Raw genomic sequence first — 25,816 nt, 5'->3', positions numbered from 1 at the left:
CTGACACTTAGCCTCTACAACTGTGAAGCAAAAAAAGAATTGGACTACAGCATTTAGGGCAAAATAGACAAGGAAGAGAGAAACCTTGCAAAAAAAAGTACAGATGCCCAAAGATCTGGAGGAGAGAGCAGTTCATTCCAAGTCAAAGGATGTACAAAATACTCTAAACAGTGTAAACTATTTCCAGGGAGGACAATAGAGACATTTTCTAAGTTTCCAATTTCAGCTCTAGACATTTTATAGATAGGAAATCTGTAACTTCACTTGTAGTTTGGAAAGAAATTGGTAAGGCAGTAAGGATTGTGTGAGCCGAATTCTGTGGCAACAATTGGGTTTTTTGAAAGATTTATCTGATGTTGGTGTGGTATGTGAAGATGTTGAGTCAGAATGACTATTTTAGGAAGCTTTCTCAATCATTAAAATTAGGGAACTAATAAGAAACTAAATTGATATAACAACAGAGTTAAAATGAGGAGGATGAGTGAGACAAGAATAAAATGTAGCAAGAGTTTTCAGTCCATTTTTATTCAACGTTAAGTGTTGATTTGGTTAAATTTGAGTTTGTTGTCTTACTCTTCTTTTACTTTTCTGATTCTGTTCTCTGTTCCTTTATGTCCTCCTTTCCTGCTTTTTTTGGATTACTTTTTTTCCTATATAGTTCTATTTAATTTTCTCCATTGCCATTTTGACTATGACTCTTTGGTTTTTCTATTTTATATTTATGTGATTGCTTTAGAGATTCAAATATGCATTCTTAAATTATAGTTGTCTACCTTGAAATATTATAGCACTTCACTTAGAAAGAACCTTTATAAAGTGTGTGTTTGTGTATTTTATATATATATATATATATATTTACCCCTCCTGTTCTTTATGCTATTATTAAATGTGATAAACCCCACAATACATTGTTACTGTGCATGCTTAACACCATTAAATTATTTTTAAAGTGGTTAAGTAATCATGTTTAGTGTAGGTTTGCTGTGAGCTAATTCCTTAAATTATAGCTTTTTTTTTTATATAAAGACCAAAGAAACTTTTGTTATAATCACACAGACATTGAACACTTCAATGCAATGATATTGTTTCATTTTTTCATTTAGCCAATATTTATCAAGCACCCACTACATGCTAGTTACTTACTAAGCACTGAGGATTTATAGTTTTATACTATTTCTAAAATAAGTAACAAAATTGATAATTGGACACTTCAACATTCATTGTCTCAGTTTGTCTTTAGTTCGCTCTCATTTCAGAAGAATTTTTTCAATGACTACATAATTTTAAGTTGAATTTTTGTTTTGATTCATTTTATTTCATGTCTTAGGTGCGTCTTTCTTTTGTCTTCTAGCTTGCATTGTTTCTGATGAGAAATCAGTTATGACAGTAGACCTCCCTTATTCATTATGTGTGTGAGATTTGTTCCAAAATGCTAGTGGAAGCCTGAAATCCTGGATAGTATTGAGTTGTATATATACTATGCTTTTTCCTATAGATACATATTGTGGTAAAATTTAATATATAAAAAAAGGCACAGCAAGAGAATAGCAACAATAATAAAATAGAACAGTTATAACAATATACCATAGCAAAAGTTATGTGAATATTTTCTCTTTCTCCTCTCTCTTAAAATATCTTATTGTACTGTACTCCCTCATTTTTAGACCACAATTGACCACAGATAACAAACCTAGGAAAGTGAAACCATGATGGGTTTCTGTAGTTGTATCTCTGTTTCCCTTTCCATTTTATTTTCCTTTTCTTTTTCATCATCTTTAATTTTTCTTTGTCCCTGTCCCCTTTTAAGATATTCACTTTATTTTTGGTTTTTTGGTAAAGCAGTATCCAGGTGTACTTTTCTATTTATTTTTCCTGCTTGGATTTATTGGACTTCTTGGATATATGCATTATTATTTTTTTTTTTTATTTTATTTTTTTTTTTTTTTGCTGCAAAAAGCTTTATTTCCATTTGGTCCAAGGCTTGGAAGAGGACTCCAGGGTGGTTAAAAAGCTGCCTAGTGGCTGGAGGGAGAAGCTCAGGCAGAAGCCTTGATACTTTGAGAGGGGCTCTTCAGTGGTCGCTGGGCTTGGCAACCTCCTAGTCGTGCTTGAGAGTGAGCCTTTCAAAGAGATACTCGCCCAGCCCAGCCTGGGGGCCGGCCAGCCTGCGGAGGTTGGTCAGGTGGTCGCCCATCTTCTTGATGAGTTTCACTTCCTCATCTAGGAAGTGATTCTCCAGGAAGTCACAGAGATGGGGGTCCGTGCGGGTAGAACCCAGAGCATGAAGATCCAGAAGAGCCTGGTTCAGGCTCTTCTCCAGGGCCATGGCGGCTTGCATTGCGTCCTGGGTGGTACCCCACTCATCTTGAGATGGCTTCTGCACGTCCTGGAAGAGAGCGCGCCCGCCACGCTGGTTTTGCATCTTCAAGAGACGCTCGGCACCCTCGCGCTTCTCATCAGCCAATTCGCGGAAAAAGTGGCCCACGCCTTCCAGAGCCACATCGTCGCGATCGAAATAGTAGCCCAGAGAGAGGTAGGTGTAGGAGGCCCGCAGATGCAAATTGACCAAGCGGTTGACGGCTGCCTCCACCTCGGTGGAATAATTCTGACGAATTTGGGAGCTCATGGTTGCTCGGCAGTAAGACGCTAACCACAAAAAGAGGTGTTAGCTGGCTCCAGCAGCAGGAGATGGCAGAGAGAGGTCCGGAGATCTTGGTCCTGGAGATTGCAAGTGGAGAGGCGATCAGAAAGCAGTCGGAGGCTGGAAAAAAGGGAGTCCTCGGGTCTGTTCCGTCCAAACACTGTTGAAGCAAGAGACAGAGCCACGAGACCACCCAACCCTCTGCCTATGCATTATTTTTTTAAAATCAAATATTTTTTGTGAGAAATCAAGTAATTATTTTTAAATATATTCTTCTCTTACAATTTCTCTTTCCTTTCTTTCAGAGACTTCAATTATAACCAATTGATACTAATTCACAGGACACAAATTTCCTCCCCCTCCTGTTTTTCTTTTCTCTCAGTTTCAGTTTAGGTGACTTTTATTGACCTGTCTTCTAGTTTACTAATTTTTTTTTACTGTCCAATTTGCTATTGAGCCCACTCAATTGAATTTTGTAATTTCATATATTGTATTTTTTAGTCATAGACTTTCCGTTTGCTTTTTAAAAATAACTTCCATTTTTATCCTCAAATAGACCAACTATTTTACTCACTCTATGCATCTTTACCTGTAAATGCTTTACCATGTTTATAACTATTATTGTAAAGTTTTTGTCTGCTAATTACAATAAACAGGTCTGTGTTGTCCGTGGGACTATGTCTACAAACTGTTTTCTTTTAATTATTGGTCACATGTTTCTGCTTCGTTAACTGTCTTATATTTTTTTTATTATATTCTATATGTTGTGAATAAATGGAAAGTGAAGACCAAAGTATCATTTTTTTATTTGTTTCTCTTCCATGTCTGGCAATTAGGGTGAGGTGCAGATCAATGAGCTACCTAGAGAGTTGAGTTGAGCTGTAGCTGCAGCTTTAAGTAAGTTTTTACTTGCTGGCTGATGTTAACTGCCTACTTGGTTGTTTAGTACCTGTTTCATAGTGTATGTTTTCTGGTGGGCATTAACATGTGATCCAAAGATCACACTTTGTGCTTAGCCCCATAGATGTATCCACATGTCTCTTCTGTATAGCTCTTTTTACTTAATCTAATCTTCCAGATTCCTGACCATTTGCCACTGTCCTTGAGTCTGTGTATATTCTTACTAAAAGATATTTCTTTTACCACACAAGGTGAAGGATCAACTATATCACCTGATGTTCTGCCTAGCAGGAGGATTTTCCCTCACTACTATCTTTGAATGCTGTCCTGAGTGAGGCTGTAGTGCAGAATGGTCCTTTTTTTGGCCTGTACCATATATGAAGCCAAATGAATTATGTTTGTGAAATAAGCTTATCCTTTTTTCTCCTCCTCCAGGCAGATATAATGAAGCCCCCATGTGAACATAGTTTGGCTCAAGGAGATGTACCAGTATTATAATGGTATATGGCCTGAGGGTCTGAGTCACCTTTCCTGTAGCTCTGGTCCTGTTCATGCCATCCTCGATGTACATTTTCTGTCTCACGATGAATTGCTGTAGACATGCCTGATCTTATGACTTTGTATAATAGTTCGCAATAATGTAGCTGAGAATGAGCAGTTGATGGATAGGTCTGGCCAAATGGATTCTTATTGTCCCATGTATAGATACTTCATCTTTACCAGGTATTGTATACCAGGAATTGTATTTCAAATGGTGTTTACTTCTCTGCTGCAGATGACTTGCCCTAGAGCCCTAGGGATTTATATTGTGATTTTCCTACTGGAACTTATCATACTTACGATCTGGCTGGTGCATGTGGCAAAGCTGCCTGCATTGTAGCCTAGATCTTCTACAGAGTCCTTTACTGTGATGAGTCCACTCAAAGCTAGCAGTTGTGAATGTCACTTGGCAAATAGATCAAATAAGTATTTTCAAATCGGGACTATTCTGCCTGCAATGAAGGCTACTGGGTGTTATCTTTTCAAAAAAATTTAGGTGCTATCTCAACATGTCCCACACCACAGAGGCCCCCAAAACCTCACTCATTTACTAAAGAGTGCTTGTAGGAACATACCTTCAATAGATTGAGGGAGCAAGATTGGACAGAGTGAGAAATTGATCTCTGATGCAGTTACAAGACTTTGAGCAATCTCACATGAAGCTCTGGGTTTACAATGACCCTTCAGAGTTGACCCAAAAGTGGGAAGAGGGCCATGACTTTATTGTGCTATATCCTGGATGTGGATTGCTTTTTGGGAGGGAGATTATCCTTGGGAGAGAAGCTCCCTATAACAGAGTACTCTCTGGAGAGCATCTCAGTGGTGAGCCAACAGCATCTGACACTCCCAGGAGCTTGGGCAAGAGAGAGTCTTATCCCCATAGAGGGGTTTCAGAAACATGCCATAGCTGTGCTATATTTGATATGATGTGAGCTGAGGCCTCCAACACTAACAATGTCTGAGGATTACCAAGGCCTTAAAATTGCTCCAAGGCAGATGTGGGAGTGTTCCAGAAATTAGATGAATGGAAATAATCAAAATTTTAATTTTAACACAAAATTTAAAAGCATGGGCTAGTTTGAAATCCTTCTTATCTTCAGTTATGACTTTCAGATCTTGCTTCCTTTTGAATTGGAAGATTTACTTTTCATTCTGAAAGAAAAGGGTCTTTTTCTTATTTACTTTTTGATAGATAATACTATCTGCCCTGGTAGCTACAAAGGTTTGTATTTGACTATGGATATAACAGTGCATGGTGAAACTTTCGATATGATAGAAAAATAATATATATTATTATTACTTCCATGAAACTATCTTTCTATCCTGTGACATTTTAGGGAATTGATGTTTAAAACTTGAAATTATAGGCATAACTTAAGTTTTCTTAGGACTTTGCTAACACATCAGATGAAACCCATCTAACAGAGAAATTTGTCCTATGAACTAGTGATTTGCTACTACTGTTCCAGTGTGAATTTCTTCAGGGGGACATCTAATACATGAATGTTGAATAAGCAAGGAATATATCATATATTAGGATTAAAGGGGGATGGAGGTGAACATTTTGTCCAAATGTACAATTTGTTATATGCCAAAGACTATTCCATAGAAAATAGGGCCCACAAAATGCTTTGTTTTACAATGGCTTTCTTATACAAAAAGAAACTTGCTTTGTTTTGTTGCCTTAACTTTCTGGCCACAAAACCACTTTATTGTAGAGCTCTTTATTTTTTTATTTTATTTTAGCGTATTATGGGGGTACAAGTGTTAAGTTTACTTATATTGCCCATGCCCCTATCCTCCCTCAAGTCAGAGCTTCAAGCATGTCCATCCCCCAAACGTTGCACATCTTACTTGTTGTAGTTGTATACACCCCTCCCCTGCCTCCCCCTCCCGCCCTCCTGACACCTGATAAATGTTCTAAATACTCCTATATGTCCACTTAGGTGCTGATCCGTTAATACCAATTTGCTGGTGAGTACATGTGGTGCTTGTTTTTCCATTCTTGTGATACTTCACTTAGTAGAATGGGTTCCAGCTCTATCCAGGAATATACAAGAGGTACTGTATCATCATTGTTTCTTAAAGCTGAGTAGTATTCCATGGTATACATATACCACATTTTATTAATCCACTCATGAATTGATGGGCACTTGGGTTGTTTCCATAGCTTTGCAATTGTGAATTGTGTTGCTATAAACATTCGAGTGCAGGTGTCTTTTTCATAAAGTGACTTTTGATCTTTTGGGTAGATGCCCAGTAGTGGAATTGCTGGATCAAATGGTAGATCTACTTGTATCACTTTGAGGTACCTCCATATTGCTTTCCACAGAGGCTGAACTAGTTTGCAGTCCCACCAGCAGTGTAGGAGTGTTCCTCTCTCTCCGCATCCATGTCAGCATTTATTGTTTGGAGAATTTTTGATAAAGACCATTCTCACTGGAGTTAAGTGATATCTCATTGTGATTTTGATTTGCATTTCCCTGATGATCAGAGATGTTGAACATTTTTTCATGTTTGTTGGTCATTATTCTGTCTTCTTTTGAGAAGTTTCTGTTCATGTCTTTTGCCCATTTTTTGATAGCATTGTTTGATTTTTTCTTGCTGATTTTCCTGAGTTCTACATAGATTCTAGTTATCAGCCCTTTATCAGATGTGTAGCTTGCAAAAATTTTCTTCCATTCTGTGGGTTGTCTGTTTGTTCTCTTGACAGTTTCTTTTGCTGTGCAGAAGCTTTTTAATTTCATTAGGTCCCATTTGTTTATTTTTGTTGCTGTTGTGATTACCTTTGGGATATTTTTCATAAATTCTTTGCCTTGGCCAATGTCTAGAAGAGTATTTCCAACATTTTCCCCTAGAATTCTAATAGTTTCACACCTAAGATTCAATTCTATTACCCAGCGTGAGTTGATTTTTGTGAGAGGTGAAAGTTGTGGGTCTTCTTTCAGTCTTTTACATGTGGCTATCCAGTTTTCCCAGCACCATTTATTGAATAAGGATTCTTTTCCCCAGTGTATGTTTTTGTCTGCTTTGCCGAAGATTAGTTGGCTATATGTAGAGCTCTTTTAATTTATTAGAATTAGTAGAATATGTTTTATGCAGTGTTGGCTCCATTTCATTCTTGAAAATTTTCAATGGCCCTAGGTAGGGCTAGAAACAATTATATTAATTAATGTGAAATAGAAATTTACAGGCTATGGTAGTAGATACCTGTTGGTTACATTCCCAGAATCTTTTCTCTCTTTTTCCTTTTTAAAAGTCTTTGTAGTCTAATTTACGTTGGGTTCCCTGTGGTGTTGGGGAAGCTGATACTGCTCCTGGCTGCAGAGTGGTATGCATGGCTCTGGTAGCCACCTCCAAAATAGCCCTCAGTGATCTCTGTCATCTTGGTATTCATACCTTGTGCATTTCCCTCCCACATTTTACTGGGATTAGTCTGTGTGGCCAATAATATTTAGCAGAATTTATGACATGTTACTTCTGAGATTAAGTTATAAAACGATTGTGGCTTTCATCTTGGGAGCACACTGTCTTTCTGTCTCTGACTACCCTGTGGGAAACCAGCTTTCACGTCATGAGAAAGCTCAGCCAGTCTGGGGGGAGGCTCACGTAACAGGGGTCTGGTGATCAGACGATAACCAGTCAGGAACTGGAGCTCTCAACATCAGTGGAGAGGAAGCAAGTCTTTCCCCAGTGGTGCCTTCAGGTGAGACTATTTCCCTACCTAACAGCTTGCTGTAACCTCATGAACGATCCTGTCTCAGAACCACACACTAAGGTGATCCTGTGTTCCTGACCCATAGAAAGAGATGCTTCTTATTTCAGCTGCTAATTTTTGGGATAATTTGTTACACAGCAGTAGAAACCTAATACAATGATGTCAACTAAGCCAACCAGTGCATTTTCATTCCTCTTGCCACAGTGATAGGAATAAAAGTGGATACATAACCTAAGTTCGTCCATTCAGAGTGACTTTCAGGACTTTTCGGGAGGGATTTCTAGCACGTGGATATTGTCTCATCTCCTGCGTGTATGTGAATGCTGGAGCCATTCTATCAGGACAAGGGAAACCAGCCTGAGGACAAAGCTGTCGTTCTGAAGAGTGTGGAACATAAAGAATTGTGGAGAAATCCCCAGAACGCTGATGAAAAATGCTTAAAATTCCATCTTTCCTCTCTATCTTTTCCCTTAGGCAAACCAGCCAACCCTTTTACTGTTTAAACTAGTTTGGTTTGGGCTTTCTGTCCCTTGCTACTGAAAAACATCCCACCATACACATGGGGAGAGAACATGCCTTTCAACCTTAACGAGCATCTTAGTTTATACTGTAGTATTAGAGCACAAAGAACAGCCTTGTAAAACAACAGCGTCCCTGATTTCAAACAGGTGGTCATAGATCTTAACGCGACTAGCCCTCATTTCCCTTGCACTGGATTATACTGTTTACAGTCATGCTTCTAAAAAGATGGATTTTTTTTTTCAAAATAACATTGTTTTCACTTCATTTAGTTTATCTCTACTGACTAGTAAAATCTGCTGCCATATGCACCTCTCTAATTTAAACCTTATCCTCAGACTGCCTTTGAGGGGCAAGTCCTAAAGCCAAGTCACTCTTACCAGCCCACTGTATCAGACCATACCTTTTTTTTTTTTCTTTTAAAATGATTACCTTTAAGGTCTCGATTCTAACATATCTTTTAATGGATTCTTGAAGCTACTGTGGGGTTCAGATGAAATTGAGTATAGATCTGGCTTATAGTAGTTGCTCAGTAAATGTATACCAGATGCACGAAAGTCCTCTTTAACTTAATGAGTTCCAAATACTCATAAGAGAATTTGGCATAATTTGATTATTCTGTCAATTTTATTACACAATGAATACTTGTATAATACAATTGTAGAAAAATTAGAAAATCTAGATAAGCAAACCACTCCATTAATCAAATTAATCTAAAATGAATCCATCAGAGGAACTTGATTGTTTAAATTTTGATGTAAATTTTTCTAGTCTTGGCTCATGTCTGTATTCCCAACTTTTCAGGAGGCTGAGGCAGGAGGATCATTTGAGGCCAGGAGTTCAAGACTAGCTTGAGTAAACATAGCAAGAACTCTAAATATGAGATCTCTAAAAACATGAAAATAAAAACAAAATAGCTCCTACTCATAAGGCTGAGTGGTAAGATTGCTTGAACCCAGAAGTTCAAGGTTACAGTAAGCTATAATTACACCACTGCACTCCAGTCTGGGTGACAGGGCAAGATCTCATCTCTAAACAATTTTTTTAAAAGTCTTATTTTTTCTAATTTAAACTATATGTATACTTTAGAAAAGTGAGCTCTTACTATTAGTGTTTTATCATTTAAAAGTGTATCATGAACATCTTTTCATGTCAACAAATACATGTTAATTTGTTTATTGAGCTCTATGTTCTCATACTCATTCTCTTACGTATTTCTTTGTGTCTATCTTTAGGAAAAACAGTGACTCAGACTCATCATAAACAAAATCTTATGAAAGAATGGCTAGAAAAATGACTAAAGCAGCTTTGGCTCTGTTTAGACTTGTTTGCTGGAGGAAAGAACTAAATGTTATTTTCCCTTGCTCAAATAAAAGGTGTGGGTAGATGAAACCTGTGAAGTTTCCATGAACTGAGTCAGATCAGCACAAAATTTTAAGGTACATTTTGTATGCAGAGAAAGGCTGAGGCCTCCAGAGAACATCCGCTTTTGTCCTAAACAGCTGACATTCTTCTACGTGAGGGGCATGGCAATGTGGTGGAGGTGCACAGAACACTAAATGAGCCTTTAGGAAACTGGGGTCCTGAAACTAGAATTGTCATTAGCATTTATGTAACCTTGGGAGGGTCTCTTTCCTTTTAAGAAATTTCTTAGACGTATTCTAATTCTGCTATTTTAAGAATCTTTAAGATTGTATTGAAAAGATATGTTTTTCTTTAAAAAAAAATACATGAATAATCAGGTAGGTATATGTCTTGCTTCTTCATCTATTCTAATTTAATCCTAAAAGTTCCCCCTTTCTCTAGAAGACAGGAGAAAAAAAATATTTTCTCAATTCGTGCTGTATCTTTAGCTATCTACTTTTTGAACATACTGGTTAATTTAAATGAGTTCAACTTAGTATTTTGCAAATAAAATTTTAGGGAATGATTTTAGTGTCATATATCTAGGTTAACACCACTACAAATTAACACCAATCATTATAGCTTGGTAAAAATTTAAGGATTCTAGATGTGGCTCTGCAAGTTGTGCATTGCTTATCTGCAGGAGTGTAATTCACATAGAACATGATCTGAAAGATGAACTAAACTTACATAATGTGCTACCTGCAAAAATGTGTTTTGATTATAAGTATACTCATGATTGTTAAACATCTCATATAGGCAATCAGATAGATATAAGTAAGTCGTACATACGTGAGGGTTACATTTGTCCTCTTAACATATGCTATAACAGCAGTGGTGAATTTCCTGCTGCCTCACCCTCCCAAACTCACACTTTGAAGGTTCACTGCCACTCCAGGCTTTGAGAACAAGTGTGTCCCCATTAATAAAGACATGATGAGGACTGATGTTCTCAATTTTCCCATGAATATCTGCTCTGGAAACTATGTTTCTGTTTTGTTCCTTGGTACATGGATTATTTGCTGTTTTCCTTCTTCCAACAGAAAGTAAGTTCTATGAAGGTGGGTATTTTTATCTATTTTGTTCACTGATATAATCCTAAGCTAGAGCAAAGCCTTGAATTCAGTAGGTGCTCAATAAATATTTGTTGAGGCAGTTAATGAGTATTCTGTCCAATTTTACTTGCAGCTGGGGTTTTACCCACTCCTGAACCCGAGCTCCATGTCAGGTGCCCTGTCCCTCAAAGTTTCTACCATTCTCCTTAGTTCTCTGTGTTGCCAGACAATAGTCTCCCTGACACTGGAGCCCACATGTCTGCTGTTCTAGGAGGTTGAACACCTACTGACTGTCCTGATGCCTATCAATGGCAACCAGAATCTTTTGTTTCTGTGCTCTACTTCCTGAGCTATTTGCCTCCATCATCTCAGAAGTCTTATGCTGGCTCTGATCACCTACTCCAGTGCGAAATGTGTCTCATTTCTACGACCCAGGCCCTTTCTCCTAGCCTTCCTCACTTCCCAACTAGCTCATATCCCAACAGAACTTACTGTACTTTAATCCTGGATAACAATAAATCTTTCATTTGGAGATTTTTTTTTCAGCCCAAGTGTTGAAAAGCTTTGCAAAAGGAGGCAGGCACCATTGTCAAACTTATCACCAGACCCTTTCAGAATGGATATCTTGTTCCTTAATGTCCTCTGAACCTTGGGAAAGTTACTAACATTCTTTAGACCTCAGTTTCCTCAAAAGCTAAGCTGAGTTAAATGAGTTAGAATTGTGGAAGTGCATACTATGGTCCCTAGTATCTAGCAATTATATCCCAATTTGCTTTTCTTTGATCTTTTCCTTAAGGGGAAATATAAACGCTGGCATTTGTCTGAGGCCTATCTTTGGTCTCAATATCTTTCCAATGCAGTTGTCTTGTGTCTGTATCTGATCTGCTTGCCCTGGCCTGCCTCTTTCGGTCTATCCAGCCCAGCTCCTATTTCCTGACTATTGGCCCCAGTCCACCTTTCTTTCCTTTCTGGCATGTCTGCCTGTGTATCAGTCTTTACTGTACATGCTGATATCTGCCCAACTCTTCAAAGGGCAGCCGTTCGTTTGTTCTGCCTTCCAATCCCTGATATAACTACCCTGATTCTTTCTGTCTCTCATGTGTCCTTTATTTGATATATGCAGCATTTAGGAATCCGATTTAGAATAAGAGTTTTAAAAGCTGAAAACTCTCTTGCCTCCCTCCTCATGCTTTGGAAATGAGGCTCAAAGTAATGATATATTTTTCTTAATATAATGAATATCTGTCTGGAAGTCTGGGTCTTCCAGAGCCTCAGTCCATAGACTCACCTAATCTGTTCCCTGTTCCTCCTCCATAACCTACTTCTATCTTCTGGGAGTCACTGAAACTACTAGCTAGCAAATTCTTACTTCATACCTTTGACAATAGAAGTATTTTATGAATAGTTCCATTAATCATGCAGGCTAAGAACATATTAAAATTTTATGAGTGACTCACATATGAAAAAATAAATATGCTTTCTGGTTCCTAATCTGCTTGACAAGCTTAAAAGAAATTTTGACTGAATTCTAATTTTAGCATAAAACTTCTAAGAAAGACTATCTTTTTCTAAATTTCTTAAGTGTGAGGAGTGTGTATGCCTCAAATATAGTTGTAATATGTTCCAGTTAACTAATTTATATTGCCTCAAGTAAGGCTATTGTGCTCAAAATAGATTGTGAGCTCCTACAGAACAGACTCTTATTACTCAATATCTACTACAGTGCTTAGTCAGCATTTTTACTGCATGAATGGATTCTTCAGAACCAGTTAATGACGTAGGAAACTTCTGACTTCATCTTTTGGAAAAAAGAAACTTCCCAGTGGCTGCATTTAATTCTAGGTGCTTCTGTCTCCTTCTGGGTGATGAAAGTATGAGTGGGGATTTTAAGAAGCAGAATTTGAGCTTGTTAGGCTTTATCTCACATAACCATAGAAGTCAGGCATAGAAAGGAGATCAAAGGGCAGGTAAGATTTTCCAGGTTCCAAGAATCCAGACTGGTCTACCCTATGATAGATGGGGGCCATCAATCTCTATAGGCACCATTAGGTTTCTGTATTTTTCTTCCAACATTGAAAAATATGTGTGTGTGTGTGTGTGTGTGTGTGTGTTTGTATGTATGTGTGTGTGTGTGGTTTTCAGTGAGGCAGAGTCAGAGATCCTTAATGTGTACAGGCTAAATGTATAAGTTATCAACAAGTTCCATGAATTGTATTCAATCAGAAAAAGTTCACAGCTTATGAAGGATGCCATCTAAAGGAGTGGCAAGCAAGTGTTTACTTCTGTTTCCTGCCCTAACACCCTGAAATACTTCATTCTTTATCATTCTGCATGACTGAACATGCTGTTGGTCACCTCTTAAGAAAACTATCCTTTTGTAGTTGGACCTAATATATGTAGCACGTAGAGTTTAGCATGTGTGAGTTTGACTTCTTTCATCCAGACACTAATTTATCCAGCTAGATTCAGGTATATCACTTATTAGTCTTATTTCTTCAGGTGACATTAATTTATATTTGTTAAACAGCAAAGAAATTTTGCATAAAAGACTGAAGGCTAGTAAACCTAAGACAAGATTTTAAAAATTCTACATGTAGTGTATGCTGATTTTTAAAACTATTTTGTCTAGTTTTAAGCATTATTAATGATAATAGAGAGTAATTAGCTCTACCATTGGATTTGACATTTTAAAAATAAGGGTAGTGAGTAGGAAACTATTAAATAAGTTTAAATAGCTTTATATTTGCAAGTCTTTTGTATTAATATTTATTCTATATTTCTTTATAAAAACAGGTATATGTTTACAAAACTTTTACCTGGTATATTATTGTGAAGTATGATCTTTCTGTTTCTCTCTTCTCTGTATTTCATTTTGCCACTTTTATTTATTCAGAATGGGATGTTTAAACTCCAGTTAGTGAGATGCACATTAGGATAAATGACAAGCAGCCCTGCCTTTTTCTTTCATATATAATTCCTGAAGGTCAAAGAAATAATGTTTGTTTAATAACTTACTGACAGCATTTTTGCAAATGTTAACTGACCAAGGGGATTTAGGCTGTTTAATTTTGTTTTGCAAACTTGGCATTTAATTTTGCTTCAGCCCCTGGGCTCTTTAGAATTCCAGGGTTATAAGTGTCGACTTGTTATAGGTCTAGAGGAAGCTATTAGCCATTGCAGGAACTCAGCTTAGAAGACACCACATGATAGGATTAAGAGAAAGCACCTCATACATGGACAATGAAGGAAGGAACCAGTTTGTTTTACAGTTGATTGTAGTTACAGCTGAGAGATTTAGACATCTCTGCACAAAGATTATGGCAGGGCATAAAAGACAGGTTGTGATGGTACTATCTGAAATTATGGCATAAATAAAACCAGGTCTTCATTCATGCATCTACTTGTTTTTCATTTATCTATTTCTTCAGCATTTACAGTTCGTTCCAATTTATTCATTTTAAGAGTCTTCCTTCTACTCAGCAAGGTATTTGTAGGTTAATGCAAAATGAGTACCTCATAGGTTTTCTATGTTTAGAAGACTTAGCTTCTCCAAATAAATCATTACTTTCCTCTGGTCACCTTCCTTCTCTGGTTTTTGACCATTTCTTCATTGTTGCCTTAATTAAGCATTCTCATTTTAAAACAATCCCTGATTAGCCACCCGGTTCCAAATTTATGCTCTGTTGTCCCAGTGACTTAGTCTCAGATCACATCTGATATAATAATTCTGGGAACTACCTCCATTTTGCCAAGCATGACAATCATTCTCTTATCCTGTTTTTTTATTGGAAAGTTCTACTGGGTATAGGTTGAAACTGAAGGAACATTAGGGTTGGATGGTTGAGGCACCATTTGCAAAGGAATCCACATCACTACCTTCAGAATAAATTGCACTGACACTATCAATTACAGATTGATTTATTATAAAGAATCTTGTACCCAATTTGAGTATATCCCAGCACTTCTGCAGGAAAACTGTATTTCTATGGAATGTTAAAGGGTCATAAAAATTTAATTCTGAGAATCTCAATGATATGAAATAGCACAAAATTAAAGAAATACAAAATTTTAATTTATTTCATCAACAAGGATGAAGTATATTGATGATTGCTGAAGCAATCACAAAATTGGGGGAAAAATTAGTCTCTGACTCCAGGAACTCAAGGGAAGAAATGCACAAATACATAAATATAAGTAAGAGTATAAAGTGTTATAAGAGAAAAATGAATCTAAGTATCTGGCATGGGAATATACAGCAAGGAGAGATTAAGCAAGAGGATCTGAAAAAGTTATCAGGAAAAAGTAGATATGGTCATATTGTAGACAGAGGAAATGATCTGAGGAAAGAAGCTAATGATTTGCCAACCTCATTTATTCATTTATTCATCCAAACTTTACTACTGATATGCTGGAATTAGAGAAATGGAAGGTGTGTCTCTACCCGTGAGGAGCTTCTAACCTGGGAGGGAGAAGAGACACAGAGGATGAACATCTGATAACTGATGTAATAGGAAGGAGAAGACTCAGAGGAGTTATCTAAGGTGTAATTTTCTCAGAATCCCCTGGTATTACAATTTTAAGATATTACAATACCTAGACATCATCACCTCTATGGGCATCTGATTTTTAGTAGCAAATCCCAGATGATTCTGGTGATCAAGCAGGTTTTAGAATCAATTAGATATGAAATGATGAAAACTGGATCTATAAGGAGCCAGAGGAGTTAAGTGGAGAGGAGGTGAGGGGAAGGGAAGGGCAGCGATCTTCCAGGGAAAGAGAAGAGCATTTTCCATATACCAGAGAAAACATTATGCACATTTCAAAATAGCAAGAAAAAAGGGTGCTTATTAGGGACTCATATGAGGTGAATCTATTAATAGAGAAGCAGAGAAGGGCCAGACTGGGAAGGATCTTGCATACCACACTAAATACTTTTTTATTTTATCCTGAGAGTGATGGGAATCTTTAAAAAGGTAGGAAGAGGAATGTGGTAAAAGAGGCACCAAGAAAATACTGCTAATGCATTTGATCCACAAAGAACTTTTTTTGGTTGATGTTTAAATTCTGTAGTCAGAACATTTTGCTACAATGGAGGGATCACACAGTTATTATCCTTCTTTCAAAAGAGTGTGTATTCTTAGGCTCCATTTGGGGCTTTATTAGTTTTATCCCTATAAATCAGTTTAGTTTAGCGAAGCTTAGTTGGTTCCTGGTAAAACAAAACAAAACAGTGTTGTGACATCCTCTATTTAAAGTGTCCTTAGATATGCAAATAAGTTACAGTTACTAGTTTGTATTCTATGTATATTATTAATAACCATGATAAGCTCTGACATCTCTGTGTTTTCTAATTAATGATCTTTGATCACAAAGAAATTCCAATGAAATTTAGGTCTTTAAGCACTTGCTATGAGCAAGATGTGTGTGCAATGCTGTGGGTGATAAGTGGGTGAGCAGCTGTCCTCTCTGCCCTTGTGCATCTTGCAGACACTGCAGAAAGTATAAAGTAGAGGAAGTTTGGGCCGTATCTGTCTCATTAACCTGCTGTGTCACCCTGGGTAAAAGGCTTTCCTGGAGATTCAGTTTATTCATTTGTAAAATGAGGGGGCTGAACAAGATTATCTCTGAGATCCCGTCTAATTTTAACCACAAGTTTCCAGTGATCTAGTAGGAAACAGTATGTTGATAATGCAAGGTAGAAATCTGTATTACATTGTGGTATTTAGGACCATGTTTTCTGGAGTCAGTCAGAGCTGAGTTTAAATCCTGGTTCCATTATTTACTAGTTGTAAAACTGGGATAAGTTAAGTTATGACTCCAAGCAATTGTTTCCTCATCCTTTAAATGCATGTTTATAATAGTGACTACCTCTTCTGTAATTATTATTACCACAAGCAAAGAGTTAAAATTAATTCAAAGAAAATATTATCTACAGAAGGGGGCTCACTATGCACTCATAAGAAGACCGTAATTGAGAAGATTCTTCAAAATGGAGGACGATCTCTGTAGGAGCGGTCAGGAGATCAGAGAAGAGGTAAGAATGGGAAGAGAGTTATTTCTAAAAGAGGGTAGAACTTACATAACATTTTCACATATGTGTGAATTAGAATATAAAATACAATAGAACCTTCTGCCTTTCTGGAAGGATGATGCTTCCTTAAAGGCAAGTTGATTGAAACTACTGCACTGATAAATTCAAAGGAATGCAGTGACTTGCCTCATAGTTTCAGTAGAGGACTTCCATGAACCAGGATGATAATCTAGGCATTATGAGTGCCACACCCTGATTCAGTCCTATTCAGCAGTGGATGAGGATTTTATGTCTGTATACCTCTTTTAGGAGCTTAATGAGTTAGGGTTTTCGACAAGGAATAGGTGGAGTGGGAGCCTGTCCCTGACAAGTGCCAGTTTTGAGTAGGCCTTGCTCCACTCAGAGGACTTCCATTTCTCTGATTCATCTACATAGGCCCTTGTCATTTCCATTGGATGCTTGCCTGGGTTCCACTCTGCTTGTCTTGGATCCAAACTCTGATTTCATCATTTTCTAGCTCTGTCAGGTTGGATAAGTCACTTAACAAATGGTCTTCATTTCACTAATCTGTAAATTGGTGATATAATGCATTTTCAATTATAATTTTTAGTACAAAATGAAATAATATAAATATAAATGTTTATACACACTAAATATGACTAAAATGAGAAATATTGATAAAGAGTTTTTTTCACTAATTTTTCAAAACTTAGAATATAGATTATTATTCATTGAAACAGGCAAAGAAATCTACTTGCATTTTTTTGTTTTGAACCTCAGTTATACAGACTGGCTGTCTACAATAATCAGATTTACTGGACAATTGTCAAAGTCCCACCTCCTTTATTGCCATATAATATAAGCTAATAAAAAAACCTGAAGTGTACCTTGGACTGAAACCAAGTATCTAGAATTCCAGTCTACTATTTTCTATTAAAATACACTTCCTCTTGAAGATAAAATATATTCTAAATAAAATACACAAGTATAGCATCTCTTTAGAATACTTACGGTAAACTTATATCTTTATTTGATAGAGATAGCAAATATCTATTGAGAGCCTAAGTATTAGTTGATACTCTTCCCACACTAGACTATCTTGTTTACTGATTAATTTCTAGTGCCTAGCACAATGTCTAGCACATAGAATTCATTTGTTCCTTTATTTATTCACTCAAAATGTATATGTATTAAAATCCAGCATTCTAATCACACAATCCTTATTTCCACTGGGCTTAAGTTCTTAAATAAACAGTATCAGCGTGTGGGCTTCTATAATGATGCGCTCACTCTATTTGGTATTGTTGGGCATTTACAAGCCCAGGCAGAAAGAAGAATCCCTGCTTCAAAACTGTTTATAAGATGCTCGTCATAGACTCATTCCTCAATAAAGTGATGCACTTTCACACCTCTTTGCCTTTGCTCAAGATGTTTCCCTTCAGAAACATTATTTTCCTTCTTTTGTCTTTAGTAAATTTTTCTTAAAGAACAAAATCATCCATCATCTCTTCCATGAAGCCTTTTGTAATGATTTCCTGGAAGTATTAATCATTTTCTCATTATGCTCTTATCACATTTGTGGAAACATACATTTCAATACTATAGTTATAGCTATGGATCTATCTGTCATCTCTCTACCTATCTATTCTCCTATTTGACTGCAAACTTCTTGAATGTTTTATTCATCTATAGATACTAAGTGACTAACCCTGTGCTTAACACACACTTTCTACTTGGTGAAATTTTCCCTTCCTTCCTTCCTCCGTCCCTCCCTCCTTCCCTCTCTCCCTCCTTCCCTCCCTCCCTCCCTCCCTCCCTCCCTCCCTCCCTCCCTCCCTCCCTCCCTTCCTTCCTTCCTTCCTTCCTTCCTTCCTTCCTTCCTTCCTAATAAACATCATCTAACATATAGAAAAGTTGAAATGGTGACATGTTAAACTCTGCAGTTATTGATTAGAAGTCAAACACAGAGGAGAGTGAGCTGAAGATATTAATTCAGACTTCATAAAGTTAATATTCATTCTTGAATAATGGTTAGGAGTATAATAAATAGCAAGAAAAAGAAAAAGCATTCCAGACAGAAGAAACAGCATAAACATATGTTCAGAGACAGAAGTAATCAGGTATATCAGGCATTAAGAAAGAAAGTGCATACTGAGTGAAAGACAGAGAGAGAGAAAAAGAGAGAGAATTAGATGATGTGGGGCGCGGTGGCAACGCCATTCCAAGATGGCGCCTGCTTCCTGGTCACACCCTACTGTGCGTCTGACAAACAGATGTTCAGCGCGTGTGCAAAGCCTTGCCTCCTCTCCTGTTCTGTGTTGACCAATCAGGTTATGCCCTGTGTACTTACTGTCTATATAAGCAGCCACCGAGAACGCCTCAGCGTCTTCCGCATGTAACCAGCTAAGCAATCCCCATTAAAGTGCTGTCAGAAGAACTCCAATTGCCGCGTCTTCCTTGCTGGCGAGGGGGCGCGACAAGATGACAGTGAGAAGGAGAAATAGATTTATTATAGGCTTAGCTTACTTGATTATTAAGTTGAGCAAGTCCTAAGATTAGCAGTACGAGTTGGCAAGCTAAAGACCTAGAAAGCCAATGTTTTAGTTCCAGTTTAGGTTCAAAGATCTGAGAATCAGGAAAGCCAATAATATATATTTTTTTCTGAAGTCCAGCAGGCTAGAGACTCAGAAAGAGCTGATATTTCAGTTCAAGTTCACAGGCAGGGAAAAAGCCAATGTCTCAATTCATAAGCAGTCAAGAAAGGAGAATTCTCTCTAACTTAAGGAAAGGTCAGCCTTTTTCATTATATTCAGACCTTCAGTGGATTGGATGAGGCCCCATCCACATTAGGGAGGATTGTCTGCTTTACTCAGTCTATAGATTCAAATGTTAATGTCATCCCAAAATATCCTCACAGAAACACCCAACGAAATGTTTGACCAACTATCTGGGAACTCTGTAGCCCAATCTAGTTAACACATAAAATTAATCCTCACCAGATATACATAAAAAATTAGGAAATATTATTTTTTTCTAGTATTATTAATAAAAGTCTTTCTGAGAAAAAATATTGTGAAGGATATGTAGATTTGAGATAAGTGGATTTAGGGTTTTAATGGAGGTTGTTCCTGATGTCAAGCAGCATGAGAAAAAATATAAGTAAAAAATGGATAAGAAATTTGTGGTTCCTGCACCTACATGGAGTACAGCATAGGACATAAAGAGGGAGTGACAAAATGCTCCCCACTCCAAACCTCCTCTTTCCTCAACAAGTCAGTGCTTTGAGTTTCTGTTCTCGTCTCACATCCTCCTGTTTTAGTTTAAAGCTGACCAAGAAAATACTGCTGGATATATAGAGTACGGAAAAATTACAGAAATGTAAAAAAGTTAGATTGATGGATTTATTTCTAAATTACTAGAATTTTTGGTCATATATTAAGGAATTAGAAGGACAATGGAGGCCTGGAGTTGCTTCCTTTTCATGGGCAGAAGGAAACAGTCCTTGAAAACTAACCGATACAGGATAGGGTCCCAGTACCAGAGCTAAGTAGGATCAGATGGGAGTTATTCAGATTAATCAGCAGGGTGAATACAAGTTGCACCCTAGGGAATACTAAATGTAAAAGATTGGGGATCTTCAGTCAATTTTCAAGTCCAAGGGTTCAGCACTGAAATTTAAATGATGGATAAACTACAGAAGCTGTGAATTCAGGAAGCCATTCGAAGATGAGGAGGTGGGGTGCTTTGAGGCAAGGAGTAAGGGAAAGAGTAAAGGGAGAGAACACAAGATAATTTCCTAAACTATAATTGACTTGGACTGGTTTTCATTAACTTCCTCACACCTGGGTGGTGGGAGGTCACTCTGATTTAAAGGCTAAGGATTAAGGCAGGAAGGAAGGAGTTACATTGATAGAGGCAGTAATAAAGGATGCTACTTGATCTGTCTGCTTTTTGGTTACTGTTGCTTTCTTATCTAAAACCTTCAGTGACTCTCAAAGAATAGATCAATTTAACTCATGCTCCTTTATCTGGAACTGAAGATCTTCCATTAGGTTACCATAACTCCAGCTTTATTTTCTCCATAGTGTCCTAAACATATGCTAAACTCCAAACATACGTAAGCACTCATTCACTGTTTCTTAATCTTACACTTTGTCCTGCTGTCCTACACTTTGTCCCTTAATAACATTATCTGTATCCTTAATGGCATTGACCACCACTGTTTTGAGTAAAATTGAAAGTTGGTTATCTACTGTCTTAGGTAGGGATTTTCATCATGTACTTGTCATTCCAGAGTGTTTAGTTGGGAGCAGGTGAGCTGAGTGAAGATACATCAATAAAGTTGCCCCGGCTGGAAAGGAGGACAGGAGTGCAGTGATAAGGACACAACCTAACAGTCTACAGGAGAGTCTCCTACAATTGCCTGACAATTTCAATGTTTTCTTGCTTAACATGGATTAAGTATACACTGAACATTCACCATTTCCATAGCCTTTGTGACTTAAAAACAAGAGCTGTCACTGACTTCATAAGAGAATGCTTAAAAATTTGGAGAGGAAACAAAATGGTGAGAAAAATTAATAATGGCAAATTGTGCTTGAGTCAATTGCAAAAACCTTCCGATGAATTCATTTTACCTGCAATTTAATGATCATAGGATATACGTGGAAAGGTGCAGGATGTGCCAGAGGAGTTTCATGCCAGAGTAATTTCATGAGTTACCTGCTAACTCAATGAGAGTAAAATGCTAACCTTAAACACCAAGTTTATTCTATCCTGGTTCACCCAAAGCACACCTGATGGCTTAACTGTTCTGCACCATGATGAACTTTTTGTTTTTCCAGGTGAAATAAGTTACAGAATGAGTAATGGAATATGCTTGCTGATAAATCTGAAATGTGATTTTTGATAGATGATTTACTGAGTCATCTCTGAGTTTTGGCTTCAATAAAACTCAAATGCTATGTAACCTGAGAGATAAACTAAGAGCATAAAATTTCCAGGGCCCCATGCTCTCCTAAGCACGTTACAAATTGGAATGGTCGATTATTCCCATCATGAACTGATTCATGACCCCTCTAAGTAACACTCCCACCAATGGTGATCCTGTCTCTATTTGAACCTCTAATGTCAGGAAACCTACCAAACCAGAAAACTTCCCTTTTAGTCAGTTCATATGAGATGGTTGGCAAGTTCCTCATTAATGTCACTAACTGGAACCTTATCTTCTAGATAGGCTTCAACTTATCTTAAATGGTGGTACCCAGGTGTAAACACAACAAATCCAGGTGTGGTCTGCCCAGAGTGAACACGAGACTTCCAGTTTAACATCATGTAAACCTATGTAATAAATTTTTCAATTGGAACCATTATAGTCCCAGTTTCGACTGAGGCCACTAGACAATAAGTATTACATTCCAAAATTAAATGAGAGACCCTCAGGCAGAAGTTGCAAAAGAAATTTCTAAGAACCGGTTTTGCAACCCTTAGTGGACATGCTATCTACCACTTCCACATTGCAATTGAGGAGGGAGGCAGTGGGGGTTCTTGTATTTCACTTTAAACCTAAAGAACAAGGTTTCAACTCATCTACTCTGAAAGCTTTGCATTTGTTCCCAGATCTGGAGAGACATAGTGGACTACTGTACATGTCCAGCCTAAGAAATCTAAAGGACAAATATTACGGTGGGCACATTGCTTTGCCTTCTACACAATGGAGGAGCAGATGCAAAGGAATCAGCCTGTGTACAGATGTTTACACCATTGGAATGAAACTGTATCTTTATGCTTTGAAATGTCCGAAGATTTATATTACCTGATAATGGCAGAAATGTCATGGAGCTAGCCCTAGATTTTATTCAAAGGGCAGGGGAAGAATTGGCCCAAACTAAATGGATTTGAAATTACCATAAGAGACAAAAATAAAATAGTTCATAATTATACCTTTTGTTTCCCGTATGTTCAACTTGCTAAGTTGTTTTATATATAGACACATATACATATATACACATGTATGCATACACATATATATGTACTTGTATACACATACATATGTATATATGATACATACGTAATAGAATATGCTTATAATATAAAATCACAATAGCTATAAATTATTTATTATTAATTATATTTTATGCACTGTATTAAGACCTTTACAAATGTTATTCATTTTTAGTCATTTTATGAGACAGAATTCATAATTCTCATTTTATTGACAAGGAGGCAGCCCCAGAAACTTTAAGTAGCTTGCTCAAGATCTGACATATATTAAGTGGCTTAGCCTGAACTAAAGTCTGCCTGACTCTGAGGCCCAAGCTTTTAACTTGTGATTTATTTTGCCATTAGTTATAGTCAGTGTAGCCTTTGACAACAGCAACTGATTTTATTGTGTAGATTTTTCCCATAAACACTGGGCATTTAAAAAGAAGTGAGAAGATTATTCATAAGATATGGTATAAATCAGTTTACTCCTTCTAAGAATTCACATTATTATAATTTCATTATAATAAAAGGGACATTTTGTGACACTAGAGGTAACAACAGATTTAATACAAAAATATTTTTTTGCTGTTTTGTTCAACTGAAAATGCAGGGCTGCTTCCACCTGCAGACCAAAAGTACAACTGCAGTATTTCCAGTTCTATAATGAATTCCTTTCATAGACCAATAGCCAGGTGTTAGGCTGAGGGTGTCACTCATTTCATCACCAGGTGGCTCTAAAGCCTCAACCAGGAGCAGTGCAAATACTGGGTTAGCAGGAACATGGTGCATAGTGAATTGACCAAAATGTTTGTTTTAAGGATTTTGCAGAACAGCTCTGGGGCTGCAAAGATGATTGGGCCACTTCTACCAGTCTAGTATGCATCCTGGAAGACCCTAAATGTTTCAACAAGAGAAAGTCCATTATTACTTCCTCTTCTATAAAATGTGGGGGTTATGACAATTCAATTCAATGTATATTTGTTGAGGTCCTACCACATGCCATGCAGAATTTCAAGCATGTGTGATACACCAGTGAACTAAACAAAGATGTCTGTCTTCATGGAGCTTACATGAAATAATGTATTTGAAAATATGCTATAAGCCCTATTGAGCCATACACAGCTATAATTGTCCTTCATGTCTATAATAAATTGGGAAATCCTGGATATTTCTAACTAATATGCCTATGTACTATTATGGGAAATGGTACTATAACTTAAGGCTGTTGTCGGAGTAACCTGAATGAAATTCTTTGCTTCCTCTCATGTGCCCGGCTCTGGTCCACTCACTGCATTGTAAATTTCTCAAAAACTGGGATGAGGTCTTCCATCTTTTATTTTCTCTGTGTTCCCAGGACCTACCATAGTACTGGAGTCAGAGTAGGCTGTGCATAAAGCTAAATATAAGGGTCTAGAGCATGACAGAATGTGAAAGAGATTTATCTGTATAGACTTGTAAATGATTTATTCCAAATCTGCACCCTCCATCCTCACCGCTTCCTGCACATTCATCTCTTCCTTAGAAATGCACTCATATCCCGACCACGAAGTCGTTGCTGCTCTGTCAGTCTACAGGATCCTTCTACCCTTCTTTCTTGGATCTCCCATCGTATTATGGCCTCATCTATAGAAATTAATGTAAGCATGTCTGTCTTACGTCATTCTCTAAAAGTAGTAAACATCAATCCAGGCACAGTTCTGTATTTATGTGAATTATCACTCACCCCCATCCACATACAATATCAAGTAAATTTTGAGAGTGAAATAAATAAATTATAGTCTAGATCTTACTGGTGGAAGAATCTCTGATTTCCAGAGGTGTGTGTGTGCGTGTATGTGTTTCCATGTGGGAAAGCATGCATGTGCTCAGTGTGTTTTCCCTCCTTACTCCTCTCCAGTAAGTTCTGATGTTTGGATTTGGGACCTGCTATTGGTATTAATTAGGGAAGAGCTTTTACCAAAGATGTAATTGTGATATCCCCTTTTCTACAGCTCTGTCTGTGATTGGTAATATATGATTCTAAAAAATATTATTCTGATTTTTATGCCAGTTTTTCTTTTCTTGTTCTGAACCAGTCTCCCAAAGCATGGTCATCTGTCTCAGAATCAGAATTTTATACAAAACATATAGAAAATGTGAATTCTTGGCCTTTACTCCCAATTTCCTGAATCCAAATCTCTGAGGGTGGAGCTCCTAGGTCTGCATTTATACCAAATGGCCTTGGAGATTCCAGTGTACACTCACATTTAAGAAACACTGCCCTTGGGTGCACTGCTAGCAAGAAAAGTACATTGTGAAAGGTCCCTGGGTGGAAAGCTAGCAGCTAAATTCAGGACTTTTCCTGTAATGGGAATGTGCTTTTGGAATTGGTTTGCTCTCCCAGATCAATAGAGCCTTAGCATTTTAGGTTTTAGGGCACAGGGAAATATTCACTTGTGACTCACCAAAGCGGCATGTGTGAACGAGTATGCCATGGGTAATTACATTCTTTGAATGAGCACTTTAAAAAATGCATACTATTTTTTTCTGTCAAGTAAAATAAATAAAATAAGTGAAATGAAAGGCATCTGTAATAAAAGTCAAATAAAATATATAAAGTGAACTTCACAAACTAGTGATAACTAATGTTAATGTATAGAGTAGTACCCTCTTATCCTTGGGGGATACCTTCCAAGACTCCCAGTGGATGCCTGAAACCAAGGACAGCATCAGACTCCATATGCACTGTATGTGGATTCAGCAATCAAGATGGCTGTTAAATGACTAAGGGGTGGGTAGTGTATACAGTGTGGATATGCTAGACAAAGGGACGATTCATGTCCCTGGGCAGGATAGAGTGGGATGGCTTGAGATTTCATCATGATACTCATAATGGTGCACAATTTATGACTTACAAATTATTTATTTCTGAAATTTTCCATGTAATATTTTTCAATGATGGTTGACTGTGGGTAGCTGAAATCTCAAAAAGAGAAACCCTGGATTATGGGGGGATGACTATAGATTATGTATAGTAGTAATTG

General features: G+C 37.3%; 1 protein-coding gene across 1 annotated transcript; it reads right to left on the bottom strand.

Moving 5' to 3' along the window:
• Positions 1-1,958: 1,958 nt before the first annotated feature.
• On the bottom strand, positions 1,959-2,851 carry LOC142870935 (ferritin light chain). Its single transcript, XM_076002961.1, has one exon. It carries the CDS (start codon positions 2,624-2,626, stop codon positions 2,099-2,101), a length of 528 nt encoding a protein of 175 aa, XP_075859076.1. The 5' UTR covers positions 2,627-2,851; the 3' UTR covers positions 1,959-2,098.
• Between the last annotated feature and the right edge of the window lie 22,965 nt (positions 2,852-25,816).

This window comes from Microcebus murinus, chromosome 1 (assembly GCF_040939455.1).
Source record: "Microcebus murinus isolate Inina chromosome 1, M.murinus_Inina_mat1.0, whole genome shotgun sequence".
Classification (NCBI taxonomy): Eukaryota; Metazoa; Chordata; class Mammalia; order Primates; family Cheirogaleidae; genus Microcebus; species Microcebus murinus.
Note: the sequence above shows the minus strand (reverse complement) of the source record. Positions and strands in the feature narration are given on the sequence as shown.